The following is an 11,317-nucleotide window of genomic DNA, read 5'->3' on the forward strand; positions in this document are numbered from 1 at the left end:
TTAATGTGTTACAAGGAGTCTCAAATATTTCCGACATTCAGAAAGCTTCCTGCATATTATATTAAACATATACGCAACGTCTTACTAAGGTTGCGTTCACACCAAACGCGTCGCGTCGAGTCGCGCTAATTCATGGCTAGTGTCATTTTCGCCTTAAATAGGAATAGGGATGTTAGTATTTCCTACTTTGTTTTCATATTGCATTTCAGTTTACGAACGCGAGTTATGTTCTAATAAAACTGTACTCCTTTATATTTTTTTTTCACTTTTATGTAGGACAAAATGTAATATAATTAAATTTCAATTCATCTTTTCTTTGTAACCATATGATATACATTTAAAATCTTAAAACTTACCTATAGTTTTTGAAAATGTTTATGGTTGAGTAGTTAACTTCTCCTTTTATTAATATTATTATTATTATTAATATTATTTTATTATTATTATTATTTTATTTATTATTATATATATTATTCTATATCTATATATTATTATATATATATATTATATATTATATACTATATGATATATATATTATATATATATATATATATATATATATAGAATATATATATATATTTCTCTTGATGTTTAGTTTAGAGTTATATCTTTTAATTAGTTATCCTGTAAAATTCAATAAAAATGGAACTTGCCTTGGAAAAATGGCCATTTTCCCCCTAAGTTGCAATTGCCCGGCCGTAGGTAGTATTGTTTTTCTTATGAACAAAAAGGTAAATAAAGGAAAATACACAAATTTATTTTAACAGATAAGATTAACAAAAAAATCCCGCATGAGAGAGAGAGAGAGAGAGAGAGAGAGAGAGAGAGAGAGAGATCAGACAAAGAAGATACGTGCTCCAAAAAATCCCTGAGAGTGAGAGAGAGATTCCAGCAACTTATAACACCAAGAGACAAGGCAGAGTTAAAAAAAATGTTCTGAATTTTTCCTGCTATATTTTGATAAATCGAAATATCTCACGTGGAATATAGAAAATCAACGAAAAATCGAGAGAGAATGAGAGGAGAGTATGTGAACTGGGTATGTCCAGATATTCACTGGTGAGGTTCTCCCTGACTACTGTTGATGGAGTTGAACAGCCCAAGGAGAAGGAACTGAAGGAGAGAATTGGGGCTTGGTGATACACCATCCGGTGCCAGAGAAAGCAGCAGGTGATCTTGGACAGGATAATTCTTCAGCTGCAACAGAGGCACGACAACAATGAAGAGATTCAGAGGGCGGGCGGAAGGGAAGAACACACTCGTGTGATCCAGATCACTCAGGTGTTGCAACAGCAGGCCTGGCAAGAAAAATCGCCTACTCGCTCGAAGCTGACACGTTGTTCCTGAAGAGGGAGAACGACCGAGAAAAGAGGGAAAATCGGCAGCTGGAAGGCAAGATCCTCAAGATCACAGATGAAAATCAGCAGCTGATGGAAAAGGCAAAGGAAATTGTGGAGAGAAACGATGCCCTATGTGGGAGGATAAGGGAACTAACGGTGTGGTTGGCAGAGGCAAACAGCCAGGTTGAGAGGCAAGAGGAACTCGTACGACAGAAGGAGAAAGACCCGCAGTTAAAAAGCAAAGAAGCGGCGCGGATGGCAAGGCTCATCCAGGAACTAAAGGACGCGACCAAAAAGCGCGAATCGAGCAAGAAAGACGTCGAGGTCAGGTCCGAGCACCTCCAGAATGAAGTAGAAGACCTCAGGAAGGAAAAGTGTGGACATCAGTGTGAAGTTGAGGCTGCAAAACTCAAGAGAAAAGAAATCGTGGCTGGATAGGAGGACGGGTGTCCAGGGCGAACGGAACGAAAGGCTGGAAAATGAGATTGGACAGCTGCAAGGAGCAAAGGAGAAATTGGTTTACAACCTGAAGAACCTGCAGGGGAAAAATAGACGCCTGGAGAAAGACAATTGGAAACTGGAGGAGCAGCTGTTCATCTTCAAGGAATGGCGCGGTCTCCAAGGAATGGCGCGATCTTCAAGGAATGGCGCTGGCCTCACAAAAACGAATAAGATGTGAAAAATTTGAGGACAATGTTTGTTGTATGGAAAGTTTAATGTTTATTTGTAATAAGTTTGCTTACTTGATCCTTAAAGGAAGTTGAAGTTGAAGGGAAATAAATATGCTAAAATGTTTTAAGTTCTTAAGAGTTTTATTGATTCCTGAAAGGGAAAGGAAGATGGGAGGATTGAAGGAAGTGTGAGGAAAATGACAGGATTGATGGAATGCCAGGAGAACTGAAAGGATTCAGAAAAGCCCCAGGAGAACTGAAATGAATCAGAGATACCCCAGGAGACCTGAAAGGATTCAGAGAAGCTCCAGGAGAACTGAAAGGATTCAGAGAAGCCACAGGAATAATGAAAGGATTCAGAGAAACCCGAGGAGAATTAGAAGGAGCCATTGGCATATTCTGGTTCTAAGACTAAGCAAAGGTGTTGTCTATGACGGGACAGGCGAGCGAGTCCCGCCACGCGTCCCTGGATGGGTGGACAGGGCTTGCCACGTGTCCTGGGACAGGCAGGCAGGGCCCATCACGCGTCCCGAGACAGGCAGGCAGGACTCGCCACGAAACCCAGGACGGGTGGTAGGAGCCCGCCACGCGTCCCAGGACGGGCAGGCGGGGCTCGCCATGTGTCCCGGGACTGGCGGGCAGGGCCCGCCATGTGTCCCAGGAAGGGCAGGAGGAGCCCGCCAAGCGTCTGGGGACAGGTGGGCAAGATCTGCCACGTGTCCGGGGACAGGTGGGTGAGGCGCACCACTTGTCCCGGGACAGGTGGGTGAGGCCCGGCACACTTCCCGGGACGGGCGGGTGTGGACAGCCACGCCTCCTGAGATGGGAGGGCAGGGCCCACCACGCATCCTGAGACCGGCGTGCAGGGCCTGCCATGTCTCCAGGAACGGGCTGGCGGGGCCCGCCACGCGTCCCGGGAAAGGCGGGAAAAGTCCGGGCCCCGCCACGCGTCACAGGACAGGTGAGTGTGGCCCGCCAAGTGTCCCAGGACGGGCGGGCGGGGCCCACCATGCGTCCCAGTACGGGCAGGCCGGGCCCGCCAAGCATCTGGGGATGGGCAGGCGTGGCCCGCCAGGCATCCCAGAACGGGTGGGCGAGGTCTGCCATGTGTCCGGGAACAGGTGGGCAAGGCCCGCCACTTGTCCCGGGACGGGCGGGCGAGGCCCACCACGCTTCCTGGGACAGGTGGCGTGGCAGGGCCCACCACATGTCCTGGGACCGGCAGACGAGGCCCGCCATGCGTTCAGGAACGGGCTGGCGGAGCTCGCCACGCGTCCTGCTAAAGGTGGGCGGGCTCCGCCACGTGTCACGTAACAGGCAAACGTAGCACGCCAAGTGACGCGGGACGGGTGGGCGAGGCACACCACGTGCCCCGGGACAGGGTGGGCAAAATAGAATAAACTGGAATATGTCACGTGTAATTTATAGCAGCAACTGCCGGTACAAGAGTCAAATGATGGAATCGGCCTTAATAAAAAGAGAAGCAGGTACAGGTAATGAACATCTCAAAAGGGGCTTGGATATCAGATATCGTCGACGCAGTGTTCATTCAACCAACGCTTAAGAAGATTAAAGGAAGATTATCATCGGGGGTGACCTAAATTGGCTTACTTGTGGACGAATCTCTTGGTATAAAATACCACCTTTTCTGTAAACTTTTCTCATTCATATACCTGAAGAGAGAGACAGCAACAGTCTCTGAAATATAGTACTTTTCTCCTCTACATTTTTGTGTTTTTTATGGGCTCCTTTTATTAGATATATATATATATATTATATATTATATATATATATATATATATATATATATATAATATATATATATATATATATATATATATATATATATATACATATATATATATATTGTGTTGATAATTGCTTTATAGCAAAGGAAGATAAAGGAAAGGAAAACGCATCTTCGAGAAATTCTGCAATAAGGAGGCTTTCGCGCCTGTCTTGGAGGTGCCTGTTCTCGCTGTTGTACTGGAATCGTAGGGCGTGTTGTGGAGCACAACATGCACCAAAGTGTCGGGAGGAACGCAGCGAAATATGATGCAATATTCCGTTGAGAGTCTTCTAAGAAGTTCTAGTAATCTCGGGAGCCTGTGATGTTCACTGTAGGCTCCGCCCCAGAGTGCCGTATAAATACGACGGACGAGCAGGAGAAAGCAGAGATCGTGAGAGAGAGAGATCACCAGTTAGTCACAGAGAGATATCCTCAGTAAGAGCCACAGATCAGATTATCAGTGAGAGATCAGCAGCAGCAGAGAACATCAGAGAGAGATAAGAGAAAAGGAACCGACGAAGAATCAGAAAAAAAGTTGCTCGAGAGTTGGTTGGATACTGGTCTAGTCGTATTCAGGAGTGGACAACCGAGTTATCTCGACGTTGAGCAGACTTCAGAGAAGAAAAGGTCCTGTTAGAGGTTTTGGGGAGTTCCTGCCTTTCAAGTATCAAGAGTAGACTATTTTCTGCAATACGGAGTCAAGAGGAACTCTGCAATCACCGTTTTCCTTTTGTGAAGCCATCGCTTCAAGTCGCTAAACTAAACAGCAAGTATTTGAATTGCCTCACTGTTCCCCCAGTTCATGCAGTGTAAGATTTTGCCTTTTTATGTAAATAGGAGATACCATTCTGCATTTACCTTTGTTAGTAAGCTTGTAAATAAACCTTTGTTGTGTTAGTGTTTCTTCTATATTCGTATCCCCAGTTTCAACTGTTGTGTTGTTAAATATTTTTTTTTTTTATTTCATATCAAAACCTGAAGCGGACCTCTCTCACAGTCCGTAACATATATATATATATATATATATATATATATATACTATATATATATATAGTATATATATAATATATATATATATATACATACATGAAAGATTTTTAGATCCGCCACTGCCTTACCATCTCAATCGTGACTCTCTTATTACTTCTATCATCTTTACTAACCTTCCTTCGTCTTTTTTTTTTTTTTTTTTTTTTTTTTTTTTTTTTTTTTTTTATTTTTTTTTTTTTTTTTTTTTTTTTGTTTTTTATTTTTTTTTTTTTTTTTCATCATTTTCCAATCTCTCAAACAGTAATACTCCCATAATCCACTCAGCATTCTCATCTCTGTTCTCTGAATCTTTACTTCCTCTTTTCTTCTTAGAGCCCATGTTTCTGCTCCATACATTAACGCTGGTCTTATTACAGTGTTATATATCTTGACCTTTAGCTTGATTGGCATTTTCTTATCACATACTACTTTATTTATCTTTCTCCACTTCTCCCATGCAGCTTTTATCCTACTGCCTTCGATAATGACACCTAAGGATAATATTATATAAAAGTATTTGAGTCTATATCAAACGATATTACAGAATTTACGAAAGTAATATAAATGAAAACACAAGTAACGGGTAAAGCAGGGCTTACTAAATGGACGTAGTCATGGTCAGCCTCTCTTCCCGGTTTAGACAACAATTTCAGTTTTATTTCCCAGTCTATTCTGTCTAGCAGTAGTATACACGAGCGTTCAAGTGACGATGTATATTTTGAGATGTGGAGCCTCACTACAGAACATTCTTCTTGAATACGAATCACTAAGATCAAATGCGAAGTTGGTCTAGTGCTTGCCTTTCAGACCACATCTGTCCTCCAAAGGTATTCGAGATATTAAGAGAGAGAGAGAAGAGAGAGAGCGAGAGAGAGAGAGAGAGAGAGAGGAGAGAGAGAGAGAGAGAGAGAGAATAAAAGTATTTTTCTTTGTTTCGTAGCTTTTTTATATATACTAGCAGATTGTACTTCACCTGAAGATAAAGGGTTTCATTCTCTAACTACTATAATGGAATGAATAAATACAACAGTTACATCACAATACAAAGATTCATTGCTTGTACAAAGTGGCCAAGGTCGCCTGGGTACATTCTTTGTAGGATTAAAAAAAAATCTTATGATCCTTGACAGGAGTAAATAATTATACATTTATATGATTCTGGATGACTTATAATATTCCTCAATTTCTCCTCCCCCCCCAACCCCCCACAAGCCCCAGCCCCCGCCTCCACCGCCCTTTACTTGGGATAAAGAGCCGGGCGTGATGGTATGAACCATAGATCTCTCTCTGTATATCTATGGTATGGGCAATTATATAAGTGCTTTTTCCAAAGAATATGTACACTTGATGCACCTTTCATTAGCCAATAAATGAAACAAATTCGTTATATCCCCTACGAACGTTAACTGATACTGAACTGACCTTTTTTTTAGGCGTATAGGTAAACCATAAGCTAAAAAAAATATCTCTATCCAGGACATTTTTTCAAATAATTTCTAGTAGTCCGTGCCAATTGCATTTCCAAACAATACGAATTTCTCTACGCACTTTGGATTTATTTTACGAAGTGACAAATATTTATTACGTCCCTCCAAACTATTAAAATGCATTCACATCTGACGTGCTTTAGTCATATCTTCAATGGATGACAGTGCTAAAGGGACGGCATGTCTGCTGTTCCATGCGAATTGCATTTCCAAAAATTGGGAAGATTTCTAAGCACTTTGAATATATTTTAACTAAATGATACATATTTATTACGTCCCCTCCAAACTATAATGCATTCGCGTCTGATGGGACATCAGTCATGTCTTTTTTAATGAATGGATGACGTGCTAGAGGCACGGCGTGACGTCACCCGGGAAAGTGGAAACCAAGGTGGAAACAAAACAAGATCCTCCACCTCAGTATCAGTGTTGCCGAAGTGCGGAATTTTCCTCAGCTATCCAAGTTTGTATGCCGATTCGGATTCCACATCTGCATTTTCAGCAGCAATTTCTTCATGGCGCATTCATGTAAACTTGTCATATAAAAATTGCAATATTTTTTTACTTTTAAAAAATTTCTCATTCAAATACAATATTATAAAAGATAAGACTCTTATCAGAATATGACGGTGATATATATATATATATATATATATATATATATATATATATATATATATATATATATATACTTATCCAGATCAAGGGCAGGAATTCAGAAGCAGAAGACACAGTATCCATTTATTCCAAGCTTTCGTGATTCATAATTTTATATTGATACAATATATCAATATAAAATTAAAAGAGCTATATACAAGACTTTAATTTAAAAAGCGGACGAAGGAAACTGATAAAAACGAAATAAAAAATTAAATTTTTAAGAGCAGAAAACACACGTGAATAAAGACGCACTTGGAAACAAAATAGTAGAATTCAGAACACATACTTAAATACAGACACACTTAAAAAGAAATATTACTAATAAAAAATGAATAAAACACTGAAGGTTAACCTACCATTACAGAGGATAAAGACGCACTAAGAACAAAACATACAAAAAATTTTTCGAGAGAGGCGAAGAGTTAAGAAAGATACAAGGGAATAGCGGTTGTTTGGCTGTTCAGAGAAGGAACTCGTTGTTTAATATTTAATGTTTCAAGGATAAGTAGTTCTTGTGGGTTGTTTGTATAACCAATGATCTTAAAATCTTCATAGATGATTTTTGAAACATTAAATATTAAACAACGAGTTCCTTCTCTGAACTGTCAAACAACAGCTGTTCCCTTGTATCTTTCTTAACTCTTTGCCTCTCTAGAAAAATTTTTTGTATGTTTTGTTCTTAGTGCGTCTTTATCCTCTGTAATGGTAGGTTAACCTTCAATGTTTTATTCCTTTATTATTAGTAATATTTTTTTTTTAAGTGTGGGTTCCATGATTCAGATGCGTCGTAAGCCAAAAGTCGTTGTAAGGCGGGACATTGTCAAAAACCCTAAGAAAACTTTACTTCTAATGCTTTGTGTGCATTGAAAACTATGTAAACTGCATTCTTATTGCATTTTTCATCAAAAAAACATTCAAATATTGATTATTTTGCATTTTTGGTGTCACATTTCATCTGCCTGATAAGCTTTGTAAGGGTCGTAACCCTGGAACATGCGTCGTAACCCTGGAAATAATGTCTGATGAATATAATTGAGAAGCGCCTTAACCTCGGAACAACGTAAGCCGAACCCGTCATAACCCAGGGACTGCCTGTATAGTCGGGTTTATGGGCAAGGGTGAAGGCTCAGCCTCTTGGGACACACAGTACTTTCTCTGCTTCGGGAATGCAGAGGGTAGTAGCTTAGAGGACCGAGATGTCCGCAGCGAGTCCTTCCTCGTTGAAACTTGTCAGGGATGACAAGGGCAGCTCAAACCAGGACCGAGCATCCTGAGGGGTGCGACAAAGAAGGTTTACTGCCCACATATGGTCTTTCAGAGAAGTAGTTGGAGCTTCTCCTAAGCCATTTACCTTCCGGATGAGACCAATGATCTTGCGGAAGGTGGTTTCATGGTTCCGGAAGGTAGCCAGCTGAATCGTCGGTTGCATTGTGAAAATCATCCTCCCTCTGCATTGACCACCTGGGTGTGAATGAGAGGGGTCCAGTCTTGAAGAAGAAGGCTGAGTCTCTAGTTCTTCATGAGGGGCAGCAGAAGGTCCGGGAGCCAAGGCCCCTAGAGCCACAGGAGCCCTTGGAGGCTTGGAATCGTGAGGGCGATTCTTCGCTGCCTTCCATAAGGTCCTTATGCCCCAGTCAGACAGCCCCTTGCGAGAAGGGGGAAGGTGGAATTGGAGGATGCCTGTCTGCTTCTGGCAAAGGTGGAGGAGAGAGGGAGGGAGATGGAGCCCTTTCCACAAGCACTGTGGGAGCCCTGTCAGGAGGATCTCGACAGGGTTCAAATTTGATGGGAGAGATGCGATACTTCTCTATAAGGAAACAAGCCCTCGGAGATCGAGAACCTCGAGAGGTTCAAGCTCTGGACTCGTAAGGAGGAGTCACAGGATGCCTTTGCTTCCAGAGCACCTCTCGCCTACCGTTAAGCACTCGTGGTAGCTTCGGGATGGTAAATCCCCTTAACTGCTCTCCTAACTTCCAAAGAGAAACAGGAAAGGGGGCTGAAAGGTCATTTGAAGGAGAAGGGGCCCACTTGCAGCCTCGTTCTCGAGGCAGAGTCGGGGAGCGACAACCTCTGATTAACAGTGAAAGCCTATATGGCTGTCTTCTGGAAGGCTGGGTTGCAGCTTTATGAGGATCCCGAAGTAGAGATGGGACCTCCGGATTACGAGCAGATGATGGAAGTTCCGAGGACGGGTACTCCGACTCAGACATCTCCATTTTTCGTGTCGGAACATTGAAAAAGAGAGGAAAAAGGTTCTACTGGTGTGTGTGTATATCTGCATGAGCAAGAGAATGTGTCGGTGCGGGCACACACAGGTCTTGAAAGCGTTAAGCACATGTAGGCGAATGGGGCGCATATTGGAGTGCTGGAGAACGCCTAGAAATGTGCGTCAGAACTTGCTGGAGAGCGCTGACGCTATACAGGTGAAAATGCACACCTTGTAGCATGTGCAGAAGAAGAATAGAGTTCTGAAGAAGGAGCATGATACTGGAGACCGAGAGCACCTGTGGGAGTGTTTAGAGCAAAGGCAGTGGTGCATATCTGTGAACGCTTATGCTTTTGCTGAGGCAGAGGTGAAGCAGTGCATTGGGTAAATGAGTGGTGCACAACAGAAAGGTGTTCTTGCTGTATTGCCACACACACAGGTGTAGAAGGGGGGCACACGTTGGTACGTTGTCCCTGAGAGAGAGAGACAGTGTCTCTGCAACCTCTCTCCAATGAAGGCTCCTGTGCACGGGCCAAAGTATCATGCACTGCAGGGGAGCATGCAATTAGGGAAGACTCCTCTGCACGTTCCATAGCATCACACATTGAGATGAAGAGTAAATCGAATGAAGGCTCCTTTGTGTGTGCTGTAGCATCGGACAAAGACGAGGAGTTCTGGCAGGTCTCAAAGGAGAGCGGGTGTCAGCATGTCTCTGAGAGGAGTCTTTACCACTTCTCTGAGTCACTGCTGGCTCTCAAAAAGGGGTGTCAGCAGGAGTCTGAGGACCTCGTCCAGGGACAAGGCGAAGTTGCAGGGCCGCATCCCCGAAGGCAGACAGACAGAAAGACGGACCTGGTCAGCGTCAAAAAGAGCCTCCACAGGGGAGGGCTCTGGGGGCTGCGCTGCAGAAGGAAGGGCGTTTTCCTTAACACACAGGAGGATGAGGCTGACTTCCAAGGAGACTAAGGAGGGAAACGCAGCCCCAGAGGAGAGTACCGACAAAAGTCTCTCCTTCGACGGTAGGCCAGGAAGTCCCAACGAAGGCCACAAATCACTAAGGGCATCATCAAATGCACTGAAAAACAAGGCTCATCCTTAGAAGGGCCAGGCCTTCCCGTATCACCAAGGGAAATGGGCAGGTTTTGCCCTTTCAAAGGCTGGCCAGAAGTTAAGTCGTCACTCTCATGCGCCTCACTCCCGGAGGAGTGACCAAAGGACGAGTACCCAACGAGGAATCAGAAGGCCTGGGTTATTTGGTTTTCAAGGAAGAATTCGAAGGTGAAGAATCCCTTTTCTTCTTCTTACGTTGCTGCCAGCGATAGTCAACCCACTGGGCAGTTGACTAGGTACGACACTCCACACGGGGATTCTGATGTACAGGTATGCCCCATGCAAGAAGGACAAAGGGAGTGAGGGTTTCTATCAATCCTGCTCATGAAAGCCCCACACCTACAGCCCGGGACACCAGGGCAGGAATGCATGACCAATTTTTCAGACATACTTGTATTTATCTAGAAAGAGAAAAAGAATGTTATGAATAATTTCAACAAGACAGCGAGAGCGAAAGAGAGAGGTTTTTCCTCGCTGCCGGCTATAAACAAATTGACGACGCAAGTGAGCTGATAAGGAGGCAGTGCTTCCCCACTGCTGGGCATGTAACTACCGGCCTGGTAGTTAACTACCTTGGTATATAAAAGAATGTATTTGCCGGTAGTTTCAACCAAGCTGCAATCTATCCTATGTAAAGGACGGAAGGTTTGTATATGGAGTAAGAACAAATACAAATTGTCTTAGAAAATTTGTCATTGTTCATACGTGAACAAACCTTCTGTCTTAACAATAGGATAGACTTGTACTTGGTGGGAGGTACAGACATCCTAAACCAGCTGTGGCCCAACCCACCAGTCCAACTCCAAAAAAAATATCTACAGGAGAGAGACTTATGCCCGTAAGAAGCTAGGTAAACTGATATCCAACAACTCAGCCAACTGGGTTACATACAATGATATATGAGAAGATTCATTGCAGTAGGGAACTCACTGCAGTAGGGAACTGAAGAGAAATTCTGACTGTCCGATAACAAAACTACCTCAAGATTTGTTATCACTTCTCACTCCCCCTTGCTAGAGAGTGGA

The 11,317-nt window shown here is 43.2% G+C and overlaps 1 protein-coding gene across 1 annotated transcript; it reads left to right on the top strand.

The window, feature by feature from the left end:
- The first annotated feature begins 1,430 nt into the window (after positions 1-1,430).
- Positions 1,431-1,778, top strand: LOC135221211 (uncharacterized). The gene has a single exon (XM_064259031.1). The coding sequence runs from the start codon at positions 1,431-1,433 to the stop codon at positions 1,776-1,778; it is 348 nt and encodes a 115-aa protein (XP_064115101.1).
- The last annotated feature ends 9,539 nt before the right edge of the window (positions 1,779-11,317 follow it).

Source organism: Macrobrachium nipponense, chromosome 2 (genome assembly GCF_015104395.2).
Source record: "Macrobrachium nipponense isolate FS-2020 chromosome 2, ASM1510439v2, whole genome shotgun sequence".
Lineage (NCBI taxonomy): Eukaryota > Metazoa > Arthropoda > Malacostraca > Decapoda > Palaemonidae > Macrobrachium > Macrobrachium nipponense.

Excerpts from the sequence above, each read along its gene's own strand:
- LOC135221211 (XM_064259031.1), top strand. The coding sequence starts at position 1,431 with ATGGAAAAGGCAAAGGAAATTGTGGAGAGAAACGATGCCCTATGTGGG.